At 40.5% G+C, this 23,487-nt stretch overlaps 1 protein-coding gene across 1 annotated transcript; it reads right to left on the bottom strand.

Moving 5' to 3' along the window:
- Positions 1 to 460: 460 nt before the first annotated feature.
- On the bottom strand, positions 461 to 18,726 carry AMOTL2 (angiomotin like 2). Its single transcript, XM_083364721.1, has 10 exons — positions 18,549 to 18,726; positions 14,961 to 15,807; positions 12,670 to 12,934; positions 9,080 to 9,224; positions 8,317 to 8,409; positions 6,441 to 6,736; positions 5,031 to 5,323; positions 4,515 to 4,723; positions 3,532 to 3,699; positions 461 to 2,499 (listed from the first exon to the last, which is right to left on the bottom strand). Exons 2-10 carry the CDS (start codon positions 15,701 to 15,703, stop codon positions 2,441 to 2,443), a joined length of 2,271 nt encoding a protein of 756 aa, XP_083220847.1. The 5' UTR covers positions 15,704 to 15,807; positions 18,549 to 18,726; the 3' UTR covers positions 461 to 2,440.
- Positions 18,727 to 23,487: the final 4,761 nt, after the last annotated feature.

Genomic DNA, 23,487 nt, shown 5'->3' on the forward strand with positions numbered 1-23,487 from the left:
GCAAACCATGTGGTCAAATCCAGGATATCAGATGGGAGGTTTCTGCTGGAAAAGAGCAAAAAGAAAACCTTGCAAATTGTGGTCATGTGACTGGGAACACAACAATCAGTGAGTGAGTTGCCAAGTGCCTGAAATGAAGTCATTTTGACCACAGAAGGTGTTTGTATGTAGCAGTCGTAACTTACTTATACTATATATGAGGATGGATCATAAATTTTGAGTACAACTTTGAACGGTAGCTATATGACCAATTGTGAGCTTGTCAGTATCAAGAGCAAATATCAGATGAGAAAGGGTTGCACCTTGGAGGTAATAATCATAACAATTTATTAAACCTGTATGTACAAGTGTTTCAACATGGGTAATTTCAAGTCAAACCCACCCCAATTGCTTTTGGGTGCTTTAGCTCCTTGCATCCTCCATTCACAAATGTTCATTGCATAGCAAAACACAGCCTCAGTCTTATTAAACAACATTTTTATTAAAATATTGTTATACCAAGTGGAATGCTACAGCAATCTCGGTATAGGGCGGCATATGAAACAGTCAGGTTTACATTTAAATATTTAAGATAACTTAAAATGCACCAAAAACAAAAACACCCCTCACTGTCTGGCAGGAAAAAAAGTTCACAGCACAAAAATATTTTAAAAGGAATACCAAATATTAATATGAAATATATTAAGCTGTGCTTCTCTCTCATAACTCTTTGTTTGCTGTTTTTCACTTTGTAAACAACACACAATAGCCACATACCATTTTTACACATTTATGGAGGGATTTTTTTTCTTTTTTTTCAATGCAGTTGTCCGGCAAATGCATATGTTTAACTAGGAAGCAGAGGAGGGGATGAAAAGTGTCTGATGGTGAAATCAAACAAAAGGTTTGACGGAGTTAAGTAATGCGCTCATTTGAGAGTTGGCTACTGTCAGAAGCCAGCTGTCAGTAGGTAGGAGAGAGCAAAGAAGGCTGAATGCAGATTCTGGAGTGATTCCAAAGAAAAGAAAGGATGTGCCTTTAACAAATATTTTCTCCAGATTCTTTTGAAAAAGACAAATTTGGGACACCAACGTTGTTTTGCATCCCCATGTTCAAACACACATCATTCCCACAAATGCCCTTTAATTAATTATAAAATTATCACTGTCAGCCACTTCAAAACACCACCAATTTAACCCAAACTTCTGCACTCATACTGTGCCTTGTCTCTCCATGCAGCTTTGATTCACTTTTCCATTTTTTTTACAAATAGAATAACATCCATTCTTATTAGTAAGAGATCCAGTTGTGATCTTGCTTTAGACCCAGATGGAATTCTCCATCAAAGCCCTTCATCCCCCATACAGCTGTGCTGAGCTACACCACATAGAGATGTATCCAGCTTAGAAGAGGATAATTTGGCAATGGCAAGATAGAAACAGAAACAACTGGTTCCCGGCTGCCGCTCAAACAAAGAGTAGGGAAATTCCAGTCTAAAGCATCATGGGAAATGGCTTCAAAGGAAAGGGAATCTGAAGGACTGCAAAGGCGGATATTTAACTCATGACAAACAGGATATGAAGTGGAAGAAAAAAGGGGGGGGAAAGCAAATATTGAAGAAATCTGACAACAAAACAAAAGGGGAAAAATAGTTCTGTGATATGAAGCAGATCTACTGCAAATATTAGAACAGAACAGAAAGAGCCACAACAGGGGGACTGTGGCTTACAGAAGATATTTACAAAATAGCGGCATCGTTTTTGTGATCCCCCTTCCCCTCAAGAGCTATGATAGGTCGTTTTCCAGATCATCACTTGGACTTCCCAATATTTGCAGCAGTTCCTCTGCTTCTGAACTGAACAGTGGACAGAGTCGGGGGAAGAGTATGGCAAATTAATTCTAGCCATACCAGCACCAGGCACTCCTGCTTTTAGTTTACACCTCAGGTCCGGGCATCTGCCAGAAGCCTTGTGTATTATGTATATCACCTCTACCAGTGCCAAACTTCAACATGCCACCACATCTAGGGCCTTATCCAGGCAGCATAAAAATCCCACTTGACTTCCCAGTTGTATTCCCATCTCTTGGGAAAAACCAGCAGCAGAGGAAAAAGTGGAACAGCTGCCTTGATGTAAGCATTAACCTCAACTCATAGCCCCTGAGTTGTTGTCTGGGGTACTGCAGAACAATTTTCCTAGGAGGCACTATCCAAACTTGGGTATCTCCCACAGTTGGAGATCCTCAAATCAACTATCTGGTTGCTGATCTCTTCCAACTCTTCTTGTAAAGTCTTTAGTACTGCTTTGTAAAGTCTTTAGTACTGCTTTCCACAGAGCATCCTAATTGGTGAAGGGCTCCTCAGGCTTCCTGCGCTTGGTCCGCTACTGTCTCCTGAGAAGGCAGAAATCCACTAAGGCAGTAAAGAGCACCTGGGTCTGATCCATAGAGGAGCTCCTACACCTCAGATGAGAATCTCCACCATGTCTGACAGGTCGAAAATTTTAGCAGCTGACAACATCTCTGCAAAGAAAAACAGGTCATGTTATTAGCGACATTTGGAGGAAATACATTCGGCTTAGGTGTAAGGCAAACCACTTGTAACCCTAATGTTTGTCATAGCAAAACTTTTCATTTTGATGCCACAAGCTAAACTTAAACTTGTCTTACGGACAAGATTTGAAAAGTAGATTTTGTAGCTGTAACAATCCCATTGGCTGGAGTTATAAACCGGATTAAATTATGTTGCTTATCCATGAATACCAGATTCATATATCCTAAGCCACAATTCATGACTGCAAATCAATGTTGGGAGTTCAGACGTTACAGTAATCAAAACCTGAGTTGGTTGAAAGATGGGCAGCTATATAAATGTTTTTAATAAAAAATAAAACCAAGAAAATCTTAGTGTTCTGCCTAATATAGTATATGAAGCAGACATATGGGAAATACATCAAAACCTGATTAAAAACTCCTTGATCACTGATAAAATATGCAGAATATTAATCAATTTCCAAGACTATGTTATTTATTAGGGACATGGATTGGAGAAGGCTGATCAAATCTAGTTCTCTGTATAAATTCTGAACATAATTTTATGCATATAAGAAACTCCTCTTAGGGTCATGACTTTGGTTTAAGCTAAGGTTCAGGCCCTGGTAATCACTATCAGCAATTGCTGTTTAAACAGTGGGTAAACAGACACTTCTGGAATTTACTGTTGAAGAAAATATGACAGTGAATACAGAGAATTTAAACACCCATACAAATTACTATTTAATGTCTGTCTTGCTCTTCCTACATCAGCCCCACCTACTCCTCCTGGATAAGCCTATACTCCATTGCATGAAACTCATGATTAGTCACTATGGGAAGAATCTTAGTTCTGGTATTTGGCCTGCTGCGGCAGCACTGTGTTCACCTCTTAGTTATGTGAACCCTCATAGGCATCTCTGGCAGAGAAGGCAGGTCACTGGGTATACTATGAATATAGCTACTAGGAAGTCTAAAAGAGAAGGTCAGGCTCCATGGGTTCACTCATCAACTGGTCCTTACCTAGGGAACTTGCTGCATGACTGTTTTTTTCAACATGGAACCTGGACTCGTCACATGGAACATGTGTGGGAAAACCTTCAGTCTGTGTACTTCCATCTTTGCTGCCATGTTTGGTGTGGAAGGGGATACAATTTGATGGGACTGTTGCTTCTGCTGAGGCCTTGAGTGCTGAAGAACCAAAAAATAAAATAAAAATAAAATAAAATAAAATTAATATTGTTAAGGGTCCACAGATTGCAAACTATGGTTTGCCTATTTTCTAACAGAATAACCGATGATCTTGTCATAAACCATGCAAGCCACATGCATTCAAACCATTTAAGGTTATGTATAATGTATGAACTCAACCATCAAGTAATCAGTAATATTTACGGATAGCCCTTAATTACCAACAGGAAAATTGTACTCTTTTATATTTTCTCCTATTTATTTCTAACATGAACATCTACAAGGAAATAATTAAAAAGATATCCTGCTAAACTGATATAGATACGTATTCCGCCTCTCAAAGTAGGCTACATGGATGGAAATTCCACAGTGAGGCTTCTTAATGACCAAGAGAAGGCAAAGAATTGTAGATAAGCAATTCATGATTCTAATTAGTGGCCAATGGCCTCAGAGAATAAAACAATCTGGAAGGAATGTGACATTTGGAATACTCTTGCAAGGAACTTTCCTAAAACCAGTTTTTGCCTTCACTATACTGTTTTAACTGGATCCACCAATCAGTTTGCCCTAACTCTGTTGATCTGATAGCATGTTACATTTTTGTTATCTCACACAGTTTCACTTCCCTGAACTTGTCAACCATAGATTTGGAAAATCTGAAGTGAGCCAAAATCACTTGGTAAAAGCGTAAGGGTATGGGAATGGAAAAACAACACAAATACTGTAAATATAAAACCAGCATGTTTCTTAAAATCAGTTTCCTAAATGGAATCACTGAACCTGCAATCTAAATACATGTAACCATATAATCCTACCCTTGTTCTCTGGATTGCTCTGGGAATTACTTCCACTGACAGAGTTTCCTGGCCAACATTGCATGCCAGAAGCTGCAAACAGTGATGGCACTGATTTTGCAGGTCGTAGGGAGCCCTGATGAGCCTTGTTGGGGTCCTTCCGAGAGCGCTGTTGCAGGACCTTGATGACTGCATCCTTCTCAAGGATTTGGGCATGAAGTTCTTTTAACCTGGGAAAGAAAACGAACAATAAGGAAGGAAACCACCAGCACCACATTGCAATTTGTAGGGAGCATCCATCAGAATGTTAAAAGTCTAGCCGTTCAACAAAGCCTTTCTTCCAAGCAGCCCTTAACCTGTGCCCTCTTGTTGCATTTTGCAAAAAAGAAGCTGCTGTTAATCTGCTCTCTTTGGCATCTTTTGAATGTTGTCTGGTAAGAAAGCCATTTTTAAAAAAATCAGTGCAGGATGAAAAGGACAAATGTCTTTCTTTCTGCTGGGGCTAAGCCTCTTGGAACTTTCTCTAACAAGACAAACCTGTTTTCCATCTCCTGATGCTTATGGTTTGCAAGCAAAAGGTCTTCGTCAAAGCTGCTGTTTGGAGACTGGCGTGGGGAGTGGTTGATAATGGTGGTGTCCCGTTGTGCAGCAGCTGTGGCAGCAGCATCCATAGCAAACTGTCGCATAGTACACTCCTCCAGGTACTTTTGCTCCCATTTGGTCATGTCAGCCTCCAGGGCCAGGATTTTTTCTTCCTTTTCTCTCAGCTGTTCAGACAGTATGTGGGCATTCAACTCAGAGGATCCTCCACCTGGGGCTCCCATCTGCCTCTGGAGTAGCAAAGCAAGAGGGAGAGAGAGATTGATTTAATATGTGTTTGGTGCTTCTACAAAAGCAGTCCATTCCAGCATTTAACATAGTAGGCCCAGACCAAGATGAGGCACGTTTCTGGCATCTCCCCTGTACTCCACTAGAGCCTACCAGTAAAAATCAGGCTTAAAAAAATTGGGAAGTCTGGAGTCAGCTATTTGTTTGGCCTGTAAGAATCTAATGGTGTTTCCACACAGCAAATTACTTCTGCTTGATTCAAAGCTTTTCTTTCCAGAAGTAAAATTGACTAGAATCAACCACAGATCTGCTACATCATAAATTGCCTTCTGCTCCACCTTGGCCTAGGGATATAGAGCTACAATGGAAGTAGTTTGGGAATTACAGATTAAAAGAAACATGCAAGAATTAAGCATATATTCCAGGGAGTTTTCTCCAGGAGATTGAGTATATACCTTATATTTCCCATCACAGTTTGAAGCGACTCAACCTTTTCCTGACTGGCTCAAATTTGGATTATCTGAATCTAGTAAAAAGCTGCTTATCTGAAAGGTGTTTTAATTTTTTTAAAAAAATACAGATTTGATTTTTACACCCAGTCACTGTTTTCATTTAATTTCCTGATCAAATAGGTGTTTTTCTTGATAATGTGTATGACTTCCTTTCATAAAATCTTAACATTTTATGAACAAAATTTCAATAAATGCTAATTTAAAAGATCAACTGATAAACAGATTTCTAACTATTGCCAAATAAATTATTCAACTTCCACATGTAGAGTACCGTAATAGCCTTGGTATACTTGCATCCACAAATTCTTAGGTCATTACATTGATTAGTTGTGTAAAAGGACAGAAGAGGAAATATATCTTTCATAATGTTGTTTAGACTTGTTCCACAAACATTCTTCTATTATTGGGCTTGAGGTAATACTACTTGAGCATTCTAGAGATACATTCTTCCTAAGTTAATGGACAGTAAAATCAATAGGTCTTTAGTAAGGAGATAAAATAGGACAAAAATCCATCAGTATGTGGTCGCTCCAAACTTTCCAAACTGCTTTCCAAACTGAGTAACCAGAATATTCTTTTTGCCATTATTACTTGGTTCTTCTCTTACCTGCTGAGCCCGTAGTATCTTCAGCTCCTGCTCTAAGCGGGTCCGGAGACGCAGTTCCAATTGCTCACGCTTTTCACACGCAGCCTGGAGCTGGCCCAGGGCCTGTTGCAACCGTTCTACTTTCTCTACATAAGCTCGTTTCTTCTGCAGCTCATCTTCCATTTTAACAGTGCGGGCTTGAGCACTGCTCAGAGCCTGCTCCAATAGTTCAGCCCGCCGATGTTGATCTTCATTAGTGCCATGAAGACGTGCAATTTCCCGCTGTAACTTTTCCCTTTCTTGCTGATATTCATAGTCTGAAGACAAAACAAAGAGGAAGTTTGCCATAAATCACAGCTATGTACACTTTGTAGTCAAGGGAAAACCGTATTTCTGACAGAGTATCCTTAAAGATAATTTTTAATTGTAACACACTAAGTCCAGTTCCTAAGTTTTTAGAAGAGAAATGGGTATTGCCTTCATTTTCAATAATCTGTTGTCTATTTAAATAATTCCATGACAGGGTTACACAGGGCTCACACTTAGGAAACTGCCAGACTCAAGAGGAAAAATCACACACCATTGTGCCATAGTACTTTGAACTTACACAATGTTCCTATTATTTCTTAGCTCATGCTTCATGCCATGGTTTTCCATGATGTGATCATAGCTGGGGCCCAACAAGGTAAGATAAAGAATTTTTGGGAAGTTGAAAACCATGCTCATGTAGAACAGATACAAGAATTCTGTACCTTTCCAGATGACATTGGATTACGATTTGTATCATCCTGAATCATTGGTCTTATTGGCTAGCAATAACAGGTATTGGAATATGGGAATATATGAAAGCCACAGATTCTCTGCCATTGCTATAGAGGAATATATTTTATGCCCTACATATCTGGTAATCTATGTCATTTCCTTCCTCTTACCCTATCCTACACCAAAGGTTAGGGAAGCATGACTATCTCTAGCAGTTTCATTCATGGCTCTGCAGAGGGCACCAAACTGCTTTACCCCATTCTCAGAAAAACTCTAGCATTATTTGTAAGTTTTCCTCATTTTCAAGAGACCAAAGTGTGGTGGCCAAACTGCCACAATAATTATATGTGGAAGCTAAAATGATAAGGACATGATGCATACTCTACCACTTATTCATGATTTGCTGAAACGATCAAGAGGGAGAGCCATTCTAATGAAGCAGACAGAAAAGTCATAACCCTTCAAATAATAAATGGAGATTCTAATTTTAAACAACAGGATGGCTGCCTAAGTGAAAAGCAGAGTTTTTCTGAGTAATTATGTAAGGGATTACTGTTTCCCACTGCTGTATTTACAAGGCCAGGAAGAGAGCTACTTCTTGCAAGGAAGCAAGGCTAATTTTCTGGAAGGAGAGAGGTGGCTTCTTGAACTGGATGGGCAAAAGTTGAGTGTAAGTACATTCCCTGCCAACTTCAACCCCCATCACCAGGCCAATTCTCATGCTTTGGCAACAAACCCTCTTTTCAAAAATCCAGAACAGCAGCATCTTGGACCTCAGACTTTGAGGGGAGGGAGTATAGCTTGTGTGCTGGAACAGCCAGAACAGCCATTGGAATGCAAAGAATCCAGATCACACTGATGGTTGCTGTGATTAATGGCTCTAGTTTAAGTGCCAAGAATAACTTGGCCTCCTCAGGGGAATGGCAAAAAGCTTCCAAAGGAGGATCCGCCTCCTTTTCAATCTTAAAGGGACCACAGACTTATCTTCTTCCCAGCTTGTTTGAAGCACAGATACAAGGAATAGAACATTCAAATGCAAATGAAGAACTAGAGATTATGCAGCAGTATACTATCAGAAGGGCACATGTGGAGTAGAAATACAGTTGAAATAGCAAAAGGTTTTCAAGAGGCTTACTTTGAGCAACAAGTTTTGCCATAGTCCCTTGGCTTCCTTCTTGGTTTTCCTGTGCTCGGTTGGCCAATTGTTTGTTTGCAGACTCTAATCGTTCTATGAAATAAAAGTCACGGTTAGAACATATTTCAGTGTTCAAATATTCATGGCTTTCTAGAAGGGCACACTTATTTGTCACTTGCCAAAGGTGCTATTGTGCTAACATAGTTGGAGAGCACAGCTGCTAATAATGGTACAAATATTGCTTTAGAAATAAGTGCTTTATTACTTAGAAGTTTAAATAAGAACAATATTTTTCTGGATTCCAAGAGCTTTATAAGATTTACAGTCTGAAAAATAACTAGATAACTTTTTGGAAGCTTTCAAGCTAAATGATTCAGTTCAAAAGTGATTTTGAAAAACTGTCAACAAGCTCCCCCCTCACCTCTCGGTCACAACCTGCCTTTTAATTCCGATCACCACTAACCATTATGCCAGTGGGCAGTGACGGTCAACTCTTTTCCTCCAATGCATAAGCACAATCTTACCGCTAAAGAGGAAGAAAAGCCACCTGCAACAGCAGATGCACCAATCTGAGTCTCAGTGGCTACTGAATCAATGGCTGTAGTGATATGAACCTGAATACATCCTAGCCCGATTGTGTTAAATGGCATATAGGGTAGTTGTAAAGTATCTGAGACCAGAAATTTCAAACACAACAAACATCTTTCTGACTCACAACGCACATCACCCAAATTTAGAATTTGACCTTTCAAAATTGCCTTACCTTTGAGATCCCAATTGAAGTCTTGCAACCTCCTCATTTCCCCATCCTTTTTGTTTCTCATGGTTTTCTCCAAGGCTTCTCTTTTTAATGATGCTTTCATTAGATTTTCATAATCTTCTGAAATTTGTTGAATTTCGCTTTCCAGCTAAGTATGAAAACCAGAACATTTGGGTTAAAATATATCTGCATAATAAAATCCATAAATTACAGGTAGTCTTTGACTTACAATAGTTCATTTAGTGACCATTCAAAGTTATAACGGCACTGAAAAAAGTGACTTATGACCATTTCTCACACTTATGGCTGTTGCAGCATCCCCAACATTCTGTAACCAAAATTCAAATGCAAGTGACTCATATTTATGATGATTGCAGTGTCCCGGGGTCATGTGATCCCCTTTTGCGACCTTCTGACAAGCAAAGTCAATGGGGAAGCCAGCTTCACTTAACAACCGGGTTACTAACTGCAGTGATTCACTTAACAGCTGTGGCAAGAAAGGTAGTACAATGGGGCAAAATTCAGTTAACAAATGTTTCACTTAGCAACAGAAATTTTGGGCTAAATTGTGGTTGTAAGTCAACGACTACCTGTATAGTAATGAGTATTTCCTCAACAACTGAACTTTAAAATTGCACTGGAATACAAATTAAACATTTTTTAAAATTCAAAACTCACTATCTGAAAATGAAACTGAAAGCAGTAATCTTCAGTTCAAGAACCACTGTAATAGTTAGACGTTTCTTGATGTTATCACTCTCCCAAGCCATTGTTTTCATATTTAAGTTCTAAATAATTTATTCAGGGGTCAGCCATCATTTCCAACATTTTCTATTACTAGACCAAAATATAGGCTGTGTACTAATGCTAAAATATTACTATAATGATTTTTTATTAAAAATAGTATTTTATAAATAGTGTTTTTATTACATCTAGTGTGTATATATACAGTATATACAACATGCAAGTGGTTATGAGGAAATGTATAAAACTGACATAAAAACCTTAGTGAGAAAACACATTAGTATTTAAAACAATTTAAAAGCTTTAAGGAGGATTAAAACAATCATCCAAAGGCTAAGTCAGCATCACTGCCATCTCCTTCAAGATAATTTAAATAAGCCAATTATGTTATTCTGGTTTCTCAAATTCCAATGTATCATTGCTCTTTTTTTCATTTTACACCATTCACTACCTATCCAATATATTTCTCAGCCTGTTTTGAGTTGGGTTTGAGACCTGCTGGATAACAGCAACGATATTCATTACAAAAACTATAAACAAGCAATGGCGGTTGCATCTTTCTGCTATTCAAGGAAGTCGATAATATGAACCAGGCTAAAATGATCCTAAAGTTGTGAAGCAGTAGACAGTAAAATCATCACATTCTGTGTTTACAATTTATGACCTAAATCAGAGGTTCCCAACCTTTTGGGCACCAGGGACTGGTTCCATGGAGAAAGGTTTTTCCACGGACTGGAGGGTGTTTGGTTTTGTGTGCTGCCTGCATCTTGTGGTTGGGGCTTTGCTTGTTTGTGCGGACCAGTTGCTGGCATGCCACGGCCCGGTACTGGTCCACAGACCGGGAGTTGGGGACCCCTGACCTAAATCATATTAGACTGTTCTATTAGAATACTTGAGGATTTGCTGTGGGGTTTTCCCTCTTTTTTGCCCCGACACATCTGCCCTATTCTTCCTTACTTCCAACTGGCATGCAGCCCTGGCACATGCCAGACCCTCCCCCAAATAACCCAATGGCTTCAAGAAGAGTATTCTTGCCCTTGGCTGAAGCTAGGCTGCCACAGCCTCTCCTTGTGTGTTTCTGCACAAAAGCTTCTGTGTCTTGCCCACCAAGAGCCCAGGAGGGAGGGCCAGATAACAAGAGAGCACAACTGTTAGCAGAGGAGGTGAATAGACTCTTTTCTCTCTCCACTCAACAACTGCTTCAGCTTAAGATCAGTTGGGTCCTGTTAGCTTGTGCTCCACAGCTGTTTAAAAGTATTAAAGGAGATGGTTTTCAGGACAGCTGTTTCTGGGAAACCAAAGGCAAAAAGGAGAGCATCTGGGGAAATGTTGCTGAAAGCAAAGCTCTATGAAGCACTATGATGAGCCCTCTGCTCTTCCAGTGAACATCATGATTGTTCCAAACACAATAGCTGGATTCACAGGTAACTCCAAGCCAAAACAAATCACAGAGTAATAGAACAGAACAGAGGTAAGCAATCTTTTCAGTTTCCCTAGATCTCACAAAGGGCTCTTACATGATAGCTGTATGCAAGAAAGTACAACAAAGAACAATCTCACAAGAGACTGCATGAAAGTTTGAGGCAAGATTTTGGAAGATCTCAGCACTATTATTTTAATTGTATGGAAACAGTGGTGCTGGGGGGGAGGTTTAGTGGCCGTCATGTTGTTGATCCATAATTTTGTGCTGTCAGTTAAAGCTTATCTGAATTACCATGCCAGAACTTTATTTTGTTTTGCTTAGCAGAATGAGTGAACCCAGTTATTGGGATTTGTAAACCATGATTTATGGCTAAGTGTTACATGTGAACAGTGGCTTCTTCAATAAACTATGGAAATTGTAGCTTATTGTAACTAGTGAATTGCTACTTCAAAATGGACTTCATATGCTTCTTTTTTAAAAAAAATCAGACAGATAATCATTAAAATTATCATACTTGATGTTCAAGTAGCAGAAAATGCTGCATATGTTTTTTATTTAATGGCCCTCACTACTGGAATGGATAATTTTACCACTCATAACATGAGTACTTGTTTGGGACCCATGAATCAACTTTCACCACTGACCTTGCATGCCTTCATTGAATATGAAATAATATATTGGGATTAGAAAGACCAATTATTGTGTCCTGATAAAATACTGTTTTCTATGTGCCATTTCTGGTTTCTGAACTCCAAAAGGCCTGCTTTGTGTACTTATGTGCAATGTATAACAATTATAACTGTTGTATAACACAAACTTATAATGAGCAATTCCATCTAAATGGTGTGGGAATGTAACACCAATCAAACTTTAAAAATGGAAGCTGACATAATATAAAGCAGTATATCATTTCTAGCATTTTCTTTATTTCCAAATAGGCATTCTGCAACAAAGGCCCCATAAAGATTCTTAGAAGACAAAAATGGTGGATGGCTCTTTTCAAATTCAGTGCTTTGTAATTATGCCAATCTGTTCAGAATACAAAAATCCCAAAGAAAATGGTGATAGTAATGAACATGCTGCTGCATCGCATGTAAATTATTGTGAAATATTCTGCAATATGCTCTCAAAATTCCAAACATGCTTATTAACCTGAAAAGACCTGCTTTGGCCCATCAACCAAGTTTTCCTACAGTTGGATAACTTAAAACCAGATTCTCCACTCTTGTTGCCAAGATAGATGAGAGAATGTCAACAGATATCCTTTTCTCACACTGAATAAGGATTTAAATTTTATAAAGTTTAATTATGACTATGAATTTGTCCTTGACTGCAATAGTTTCATCTTCCATGACAAAATCTGTATTGGTTTGCATATATTTTGATTAGATAGGTTGGCTAAAGTAGAGCTATGCTTGGTCTTTACCTTTTGTATCCGGTTGGCCTTTTCATTGTAGCTCTCCAGTTCCCTCCGCAACAACTCATTTTCCCTTTGCAATGTCTCATTCTCTCTTAACAACTTCTTATTCTCCATCAACACAGCTTCTATTTGGGACAAGTGGTTACTAGTAGAAGCAGCCTGAGTTGCCATCAAAGCTGCCACACCAGCTGAAGTGAGTGATCCCAGATGGTTATGGCACAGAGCAGCCTGTTGTGGCAAGAAAGCTTGGGACATCGGATTTTGCATCATCCTAAAAAATTAAAAGATGAAGAAATTAAAGATAAGTACTTTCTAAAAGGAAGGCCCCAGCCCTGTATGTAGCAAAGCTCAAGTATATGGGTCAGCCATATGAACAATTTAAATACACTGGGCTTTAAAAACTCTACACCTTCAATATTTGTTAGCTGAACACTGTTTCGCTAACTAAACTAGGAAAGTTTTAGAACATAGAAGATTGGGTTAAGATTTCCACATCTGCTGCAAAAGTCTGGACAACCACTAGATGGTAATTAGGGTATCTCTTTGCTACCCTCTGGTGTCATCCACATTTTTCCAGTCTAGATATGGTAGCCTAGAGTGGGTAAACCATTCAAGACTGCTTTAAATTCCAGTTATCCGCTAATAAGATTGGCAGTGCAGCATTTTTGATTACTATTTGCATAAAAGCTCCTGATTTTGAGAAAAACATAAATCTGGTTTCATAAAGCATGGATTCCATGGTACAACCAACGTTATCCAGTTTATTATTTGCACTTTAATCCTTAATTCAGTGTTTTGTTCAACACTGCTATGCCATGCTTTCATTTTCTCCATTTAAAAAAAAACAAACCCACCTCTGATTAGTCACATATTATGCTAAACTATAAACCCACATTCGAGGTTTTTACATTGCATTCAGCCAAAACCTTATCAAACATATGTGTTTGTGTATTCTGTGAACACTTTCCTCACTCAGTTTTCTATTGATTGCTATAACTCCACAGTAAAGTTTCATAAATATTTAATCAAAATTAATGGCTACCATGATCCCACTTGACTAACTCCAAGATCCATAAAATTCTAGAATGTTCAAATGTATAAACAAACAAGTTGGTTTAGAGTTCCCTCTCCTCCTGCTCTTATGATTAAACTGCTATGCAGGTAGCAGCAAATTTAAACATGGATGCCATTCTTGTGCACAAAGGGGAAAGTTCTTCCTGAGAAGACATAGCCTCATCTGACTAAGGCTCCTCTGATGCAGTTATTCAGACAATTCTTGTGAAGTGATCCTAAAGCAAATAAGAATATATACATCTTCCTTTTAACACACAACTGCCCCCCACCTTCTTTTGTTCCCAGGAAAGAGCCAATTTCCTGCCTCCAGCATTATCTCTTCCTGCCAGTATTCGCTAGAGGTTGTCTCCAGCCAGAAAATATGTTTCAATTCCCCCTTCATTCTCAGTAAGTCACAATGGTGGCAGGCAGTTGTGAAAGTACTTGTAAATGCCACTCAAAACCAGCTGTAAAGCTCTGATATTCTAAGCAAATAGGAATGTTCTTTATGGGCCAATTTAAAAAAAAACAAGCAATGTCCAAGATTGGCCCTCAGCATTCTCAGCCATTGGTTGCTGCACAATTCATGAACTTAGGAAGAGAATTACATGCTAATGAGATAGGATGTTCAGATAAGCTTCCTAAGTTACACAAGAGGTTCAACTCTGATTCTTCCTCTACATTTTTGTAAGAGTGAACTGGATGATGAAATGGAATCCTGAACTATCCCCTCCCAAACCAGAATCAAATGGCCTTTGTGCCTCTTTTATAAAGCTTGGAAGAATAAGGCATGTCTGCTATTACTCCTTTACATTTTCCCATACTATCTGAACTAGTTGCTTCTTTATCTTTGGACAACAGTGAATGCCAATTCTTTCTCACATTGTTCATGGTAGTTGTGTGCCCAATCTGCCCTAAAATTAACAGAATCTCTTTACAAAGCCAAAAGAAACAAACACAAATCAAACACAAATCTTCTTCCACAAGGAAAGGTAAAGTTGAGGGAAGAGGAGGAGCTAAAATTGAAACAGGATACAAGAGTTTAATTCCATACATCTCCACTTAGGGTAATAACCATCCATGATAATTTCTCTTTGGGGGAAAAAAGGTGCTTTCTGACAAGATGGAAAGGACCAGGTTTAAATCAAATAATGAGTTAACTAGAACACAATCCTTTGAAAAGTATCCTGTGAAATTCCAACTTTCAGCATAAGCAAAGTAATATAAAGCTAATACAAAGTTACCTGACTTCAGGATGTTGAAATCCTGGACCTTCTCTGTAGTGCTGCCTGGGGTCAGAAAGGTAACTTTCTGATGCCTCCTGTGAAGGGATTATATAAGGATATTCTGGAGGAGGACCATGGGACTCTGATGCTTCAGAGGACTTTCCTCTAGAGAGACAGAGTTGGTGGTGCCTGGAAAGTTGAGGGTAGCTGTGAGAGGAACTCATGTGGTTCTGTGCTTGAGTCCCATTCCTTTCCAGGGACACCTGCAGGAGCTGCTCACTGAGTGACCGCACATGACCATGTTTCAGCTCTTTCAGTGGCTCATCCTGCGGTTTGCTGTTAATGTCAGAAGCATAGGTCCTGCGCTGTCCTCCTTCTAGAGGCGCTCCAGACAAGGTGGCTCCAACATGTTGTCCTGTGGCATAATACTGAGACTGAGCTTTGGCCTCCTCATAGGTGGGAAGCTCTTCTCCCTTATGTTGAGGATGGTAGAACTGGTACATGTTATTCTCCAGGTAGAGGTGGTCAGCATGGTGCTCCTGGCCCTGGGGTTCTTGTCGTGTTGATTGCTGAACCATCTGGCTCTCATCCTGTGTGAGACTCTCAAGGGAGGACTGTGGGCTCCCACTGCTTCCTCCTCCTCGTAAGGCCTGCTGCTGTATGGCTAGGAGTGTACGATTCTCGGTAAGATTGCCATACCTCAGCTGCTCTTGGATCAGGCGGTGAAGGACAGTTCCAGAGGAATCCTCAGCTGTCCTCATTCTCAGCTAACTGGTTCTTTCCTAGTGCTTTCTGAATGCACCAAAACAGCAAACAAACAAAATCTGTTTCTGGAAACTAACAGCCACTGTCCGGCCAAATGACCCTGCAAAGGGAGAAAAAAAAAGTCATGAGGTTGCATAGTGTAATAAATTCATTGAACAAGACCACTACATTCCAATTCTGTATCTTTTTAAACAGTCTTTTGCAATGTGGTGTTTTCCAGACATCCTTGACCATAATTCCTGTCACTCCCAGCCAATATGGACAACACTCAACACATTTGATTGGCTCTGTAGCCCAACAAATGTGGAAGGGCCAGACTGGGGGAGGCAATCTGTACAACAATTGCTTTAGAGAAAAAGACCCAATGTAGAAGTTTCTCAAAGGCTTTCTAGCTTATGGCCACAAGGATATAATGAGAAAATATATTAACATGTGTTTATTTGTTGGGTTTTATTCAATTCATTCATTTAGGTTTGCTGTAAGCCAGTCCAAATGCTTACATTGAAAATAAAGTACACATTTAAGTGGAATCTACTTTCAGGGATTCTTATAAATTCTCTCTATAAGGACTGATGATGATGATGATGATGATGATGATGATGATGATGATGATGGAGGAAGTGTCCTGCTCGGGCAGGAAACCCTATACCATTTCAGATAAATGGCTATCTAGTCTCTTCTTAAAAACTTTCAGTGTTGGAGCATTCACAGCTTCTGGAGGCATTTTGTGGAAGTGTGAAGCAAAAATTAATTGGACAGTGCATATGGAAGTGCTCTTTTAAAATGTTGTTTTTCCATGCAACAATCATATGAAATAGGCTGTGGGTGATTAGGCCAATAAATACCATCAGGAACTGAAATAGGCTGTGGGTGATTAGGCCAATAAATACCGTCAGGAACTGAAGCCCCACTTACTCAACCTTCACCATATCCAATATTTTACCCAGTAAATCAGTTGCACTAAATCTGAAACAATGCTTAACTATAAAAAATGGAGCTTGATGACATTCTCCAGGAATGTCTCAGAGGTTATCTGGATAGCCCTATTAAAACAAGATACAACTCAAGTAGTAAAATTCTTGGTGAGTGCTTTGAAAAACCTTCCTCAGTTCACAAGGGCTATTCAATCTCATTCCAGTAAGTAGTTAAAATCCTTTTCTTTGCATCTGATTTTATTCCAATCCAAGATGAAAAGCAAAACAAAAACTGTATAAGATCTGATTCAATGTTCATATCCTTTAAATAAAAGATGTCAAAACTAAGACAATATTGCTGTTGCACAGTAGCCAAAGTTGATTTCTACAAGATATCCACTGCTGAAAATTAACCCTAATGTCCAATTTAGAGCCCTGCCTTTGGGTGGAATTAGAGAAAGGAACTCTGCATATGCCTAAAGGCACTGTTTTTAACCGGATTTTATATTCTGCAATGCTGGTGCTAAAGAATAAGGGGACCATACAAAAAGCAAAATAGGTAACCATAGTTAAACTATTTGGAAATAGTGCTATTCTGGGGAAACAAATAGGAGTCAACGAATTGGAGTGAGGCTGAACTCTTCATTTTATAAAATTATGCTACAGAACTATCATCTTGTTTAAAAATGATTTTTGAAAGAAATGGATTGTCTGATCGGCACTATTGCATTTCTTTTGCAGATATATTAATCATTACTCTTCAGAAAAGAGATTTTAAACGTAGGCCGTTCTGAAACAAGAAACATTTCTGCAAAGCTTCCCAGAAAACTATCTGACACGAGTTCTATTAAAGCAACACATTCCTGAGACATTTTTGCAGCAAGCCAAGGACAAAAATTAAATGCTCCGTGAATCTTCATAACGTACGCACTAACAGCCCAAAGAAAGGAAAGTTCCGACTCATCACCCTGCAAATAAGGCTGATACAAGGAGCAAACCCCCCCCCCTAACTTCGTCTTAGGTTACAATCCCAAGTATGCTTTCCTCAACGCCTCGCTTCTCCCTCCTCAACAGCTTCTTATGAACCCATCACTGAACCTTCTGCCAATTTCCCTAGAAATGGCTAAAAGCGGAGAGTGGAGGAAATGGCGAAGGTTTGGCTTCTACCTCTCCTCCCTCCCAGTCCAAACGCAACGGAGAGAGAGCGCTCACTCGCCGCGCGCTCAGCAGATTGCCATCTGCGCCGTCTTTCGAGTTTCCCTGCCCGCTCTTTGTTTTCCAAATATTTCTGCGCTGACATCACAGGGGTTTGGATTGCAATTAACATTCCTGCTAAGTGAGAACGCGAAGCATCGGGCAGCGGCAGGCAAGACAAAGCCAAGGCTACCGCTCGCGGGCTAGAACTCTCCCAGCACCTGCATTGCCAGCAAACCGCTCCTACCCACCTACTCACCCTACCCGCCCGTCGCAAAGAACAGCAGCCCGTATACTGCTGCGCTCCCCACCGACGAAGATTTCGAAACGTTAGTAGTGTCATTTTGCGAGCGACTGGAGCACAACTGCACAGGGAACGGAGGGCCGTTTAATAAAAGTTGCAGGGAAAGCGAACGGGGAAAAGGGGTTATACCGGTAAAAAGATGCCTAAGGGAGATTTTTAGGCCGCGAGATAAAGGGAGAAACAAAAAGTAATAACCAACGCTTTGGGCTCGCCGCTCTGCTCCGGCCACCAATATCAGAATGAGCAAAACGGCCATAATTCCTAAAAGGGGGTGTCCAACCTGGAAGGGGCATCGCTTTACCCGACGCTCCAGCGAGAAGCAGGGAGAAAAGGGTCTCTGCTTGTAGCCGCTCTCCTTCAAGCCGCGCGGCATATGTCACAGGCGTCTCTTGTCCCTCCGGACCAAGCCTCCAGCGGCGAGGAACTTACCCAACCATAGCAGCCGGAGTGGCCCGGTGACTCTGCCGCACGGTTTGATCTTTTTCCTGGCTGCAGAGCGCCGAAGAGAAAAGGTCCGTTCGAGCCCGGCCAACGCCGCCGTTCGTGCTGCTTGCTGTCCTGGGCAACTGAGGGAATGTAAGTCTCTCTCTCTCTCTCTCTCTCTCTCTCTCTCTCTCTCTCTCTCTCTCTCTCTCTCTCTCTGTGTGTGTGTGTGTGTGTGTGTGTGTGTGAATGTGTGTACGTGCGTGCAGGGAAGCCTAGCTTCCTTGCCCAGAAGTGCCTGCCTGTGTCCGCCCCTGCTGGAAGGAAGACGACTGCGCGCAGCGCCTGCCTCCTCCAGCTGCAAGTAGAGCCGAGCAGAAAGAGGCTGGGCTGCGCAAGAGGCTGATGCTATGTCAGGAATGCAAGAGTTTTCAGGTTCCCCACTGGGATCAAAGTAGGCAGTTCGTTTTAAAGAGCTTTGCCGTTGCAGTTGTGTTCGGAGCCAGAGGCCGGAAGAGGGCGTGCTACGGCTTCCCCAAGTCTCACAATACAGGCGCTGCCTAAATCCAGTCCCTCGATTTAAGGCTGCCTCGGTCTTTGGCTTCCATTTATTAGAGGCGCTTTCCTAAGCCCTCATGGCTCGGCAGTGGAGAGCTGCTGCTTTGAAGGGCACCAAAAAACTTAATTTGGCAAAAATTGAAAAAAAAAGGCAAGAATAGACCTTGTGGACTTAAGGAGTGTTGCATATCATCAGCTTTCCCATAAATAAAAGCTGCTGTATTAGGTTATATATAAAAAAGGCCTTCCTACCGGTAAGGTAAAGGTTCCCCCGCACATGCGTGCTAGTTGTTTCCAACTCTAGGGGCCGGTGCTCATCTCCGTTTCAAAGCCGAAGAGCCAGTGCTTGTCCGAGGACGTCTCTGTGGTCATATGGCTGGCATGACTAGACGCCAAAGGCGCACGGAACGTTGTTACCTTCCCACCTTAGTGGTCCCTATTTTTCTACTTGCATTTTTACATGCTTTTGAACTGCTAGGTTGGCAGAAGCTGGAATGAGTAATAGGCGCTTACTCTGTTATGCGGCACTCGGGATTTGACCTGCCAAACTGCCAACCTTCTGATCGACGTGCTCAGTGTCCTAACCCACTGAGCCACCATGTCCCTTTCTTACCGGTATGTGTCCTGAAATGAGATGAGTTTGTTTGGAATGTATTCTTAATCTTTCTGCAAAAGTATCAGGTCAGAATTGGACTCCAGGCAAGTGCTTCCCCACTCTCAGCCACTCTCCTCCCCGTATAAAATATGGGTGCAGGGACTTTCCAAGGAAAGGCCAAAATTCATTCAACAGAATGAGTAGTGAAGCAAAGGTGATTTCCTAGAAACTGAAATAAGTAAATGATATACAATGTAACTTAAATTTCTTCCTCACTTTCACACTCAGTTTGACAACCCTGAATTTCTCACTGTGTGCTAGTGGGGTTTTAAGAGTTGGTATTTGGGAGGTTTAGCTCAGACTAACATATCTATGAATCCAGGTAGCTTGTTGCATTTTGCAGATTGCTTGGCAAGCCTTGTCTTAATCCCAAATGCATTTGTCATAATCCAAAAGGAGAAGGAAGTCATATTCTTAATAATGAAGATCTTGGACAAAGTACTTTGGGATCACTGGCAGTTCAGGAATCAAATGGGAATAGCTTGACTATTCAGGACCTTCTGACTGTGAAGACATGCAAAATATTTGGCAACTCCACTTACATGCAGCACAGACATGTGATGCCGTTATTAAAATGATTTCTGTATAGTTAAAAGAGAATTAAGGACATGGGAAAAGAAAATATACGTGGTTCCAATCATATAAACTTTACATTGTTAAGGACATGAGTTACTGGGCTGCTAGATACAGTCTGGTTAGTAAGCAGGCTCCATTCCACAGCTCTATAATAAATTAAGAATAGCTAGTTTGAATGTTTTGATGGAACTTTTGGAAAGTGAGTGCAGGCTCACTTTTCTAAGCCATTAATGGGCTCTGAATCACATTTTGTGTTTGACTCCAACTAATGGACTGTAGGGTTCTAAGAAAAATCACAAACCCATTAAAGGATACCTTTCCCTAATCTATTGTTGTGCTGATGATTTTCCACTCAAACATTGCATCCGTCCTTCTCTCTGTTAAGTCACTTTCTTCTCCCTCCAGTGCGCCTTCTGTTTCTGCCAATTCAGTGAAGCATAGTTGCTCCTGGTTAGTTTAAAGTTGGACCAAGAAAAAACAGTACATGCCAACAGTACTCATTCTTTGGGATAATGAACTTCTTGGATCCTGGCATGGAACAGTCTGATCCAATTGCTTTTATGCCAGTGAGGCATGCGCCTGCAAATGTTTGCTTCTGGAATCATAACTTTGGGAATACATCAGGGCTTCTCAAACTGGCAGCCATTAATTATTGAACAAAATAAGCAGGGGTTTAGGGCACCAAGGAAAGTTTTTTCCCCTGATTCTTGTGTCCTTAATTCTTTCACCACCATGATCTACTTTAGTGGATTTTTTTTTCATAATTGTCCTTTTGTGCCGTGTTTGACTTTGATCTGCATTGTTAAAAATGTTTGCTTTGGCGTGTTGAATGACTAAAATTTGAAAGTTTAATAGTCAGGTATTACATTTATTTTGTTTCTGTCAAGGGGACCACTGTTGGGTTGTGCTTAGGGAATCAGCTGGCCTTTATCCAGCCCTGGTCATGACCTGTAGGGAGGTCATAAGCATTTTAGGAGGGGTGTCAAAATTTTCTTCAGGCCTGGTGATGCCCCTTTAGTCAAGTGGGAGCTTGGGCAGAATGCACTTCAGGCTTCTTGGGGGGGGGGGGCGCTTCCATGTGTAACAGAAGGACAGTCAAAACTTCCATTAATTTGCCACTGTTGACTTTGAAAACTGCTACAGATTAAATATTTTTGTTTGTTTAGTTATTCAAGATAAATAACATAATATATCCAGAATAAACAGAAATAAAATATCCTTAAGGAAATAATAATCTCCCATCATAACCAGCAATTAATAAAAATATCCAGAGAGTAGCGATTCACTGCATACAAACTTTTTGGAAGAGTTCCACTGACAGTATCTTCTGAATGGTTAAAAGTGCAAGTTTTATTTTTTGTCCAATGGAATTCTTAGTTTTATTCATGGGGGGAGGTCACATAAATTCATTTTAGGAGACAGGTACCCCATTATTTCAAGGACACCTGTTTTGCATTAGGGATACATCTGATGAAAGCAGCCAACAGAGGGAGGCAGTTACAACTTGCTTTCTTAAATTTGCCTGCATATCAGTATTTTGCCTTTGGCTTTAGTTCCAACAGAGAAGGCTGACAGTTGTACTTAAGTGGAAGTTAACATGACTGAATGCTAATTTCTTTGTGCCCCCACCCTCCAGAAAGAAAGCTAGCAGCTCCTAAGGCTTCTCTGTGTCATGCTACATACTACACCATGGCAAAATCAGCTTCTGAATTTAAATAATATGTTAAGCCAAAATTAAATGCATCAACCATAGTGACTAGTTCCATAACATTGGAGATGGCTTATTGGGAGGGACCACCTCTCCCTGATTATATCTGCCTGCCCCAACAGGAGTGGGAGAAGGCATGCTAAGGGTCCCATCTGATAGGAAATTACATTTGCTGGGTCCCAGGAGGCGGCTTTTTGTGCCATGTCACACCTGTCTTGTGGCATCTTCTCCCACTTCCCCCGGAAGTAAGGTTAGCTCCATCTCTATCAATATTCTGCAAGTCCCTCAACACCTGGTTATGTTGTCAGGCCTGGAGATCCAAGGGAACAGTGAGGAGGGGGGGGGAAAGGAATTTTGTGATAGCTTTGTTCCTGCAATTAATATCATCCTGTCTTGTTTTGTGTGCCTTTTTTGAGGTTGTTTTTAATTATGACTTTATTTATTTATTGTTTTTAATTAAGTGCTTTATGCTGCCCAGAATCTCTTTCATGTGAGATGGACAGCTATATAAAATGTTATAAATAAATAAATAAATCTACTGCCCATTAGACACTATCATGCTACTCAAAATAACTGACAATTACCTTGCAACGTTAAAAACATGATTGTCAAAACAACACGTTGAACAATACTACAAACATTAATGCTGAACAAAGGATTACCCTTCCGTGAAAAACAATCACATTGAAATTTTTTCCCCCAAAAAAAGGCCTGACTTTTTCAAGTGACTGAGATCAAATGAAGAGGAGAGAGAATGTCTGTTAAGTTATAATTTGGGTGGGGACCGCTCAGAATACCTTTTTGGAAGTTGTGGTTGGTTATGTGGCTTTAGGGACAGAAAAGACCACTGTTGCAAATTGTGCTGATGGATTTGTGCAAGGGTGCCTGAAGCAACTGTCAGCAGCTTGTGGCTGAGGGGGCAGTTATTGGCAGGGGATCAGCCTGCTGCCTGCCAGCTGCCTATGGAAATAAATCTCCTTTAATCAAAGCTGGGAGAAGATCTGTTGTCTTCAATGCCAAACAAGCCTGATTAAAAAAGAAAGAGCCCGTCTTTGCCATCTGCTCTTCCCACCCGCGTGCCTCACAATGCCGCGTCTCTCTCTCTCTCTCTCCTCCCCGTCCTGTCGGCCCCTAATTGACAGGTGACGCCTGTTTGGAACTCACAAAGAAAGCATCATATCCTTTGACTTGCAGGTACATTCCAAAGGCAGGTCTGGGAATTCCTTCTATCTTTCCAGGGCCTTTGGATGATGTTTCCAAAGTACTTCCTACTGCACCCAAAGGATGTATAATGAACTGGTGACTGAGGATTTGGCTGAAGACATAATTTTCCAAGGATATAAGCACTGAGGCTTTATTTGAATAAAGTTGAGGATAATTGTATTAATTAACCTTTAAATTTAGTATCAGGAAGTACCTGAGGCAGTATTTCCCAATCTGGTAACTTC

This window comes from Vipera ursinii, assembly GCF_947247035.1.
Source record: "Vipera ursinii genome assembly, chromosome: 5".
Lineage (NCBI taxonomy): Eukaryota > Metazoa > Chordata > Lepidosauria > Squamata > Viperidae > Vipera > Vipera ursinii.

What these genes read in the sequence shown, in the direction of transcription:
- AMOTL2 (XM_083364721.1), bottom strand. Translation starts at nt 15,703, where the DNA reads ATGAGGACAGCTGAGGATTCCTCTGGAACTGTCCTTCACCGCCTGATC. An exon ending in CTTCAATTGGGATCTCAAAG is followed by an intron (nt 8,410 to 9,079) that starts GTAAGGCAATTT and finishes TTTATTTCATAG; the next exon opens with AACGATTAGAGTCTGCAAAC. An exon ending in TCATGCAGCAAGTTCCCTAG is followed by an intron (nt 2,500 to 3,531) that starts GTAAGGACCAGT and finishes TTTTCTTTGCAG; the next exon opens with AGATGTTGTCAGCTGCTAAA.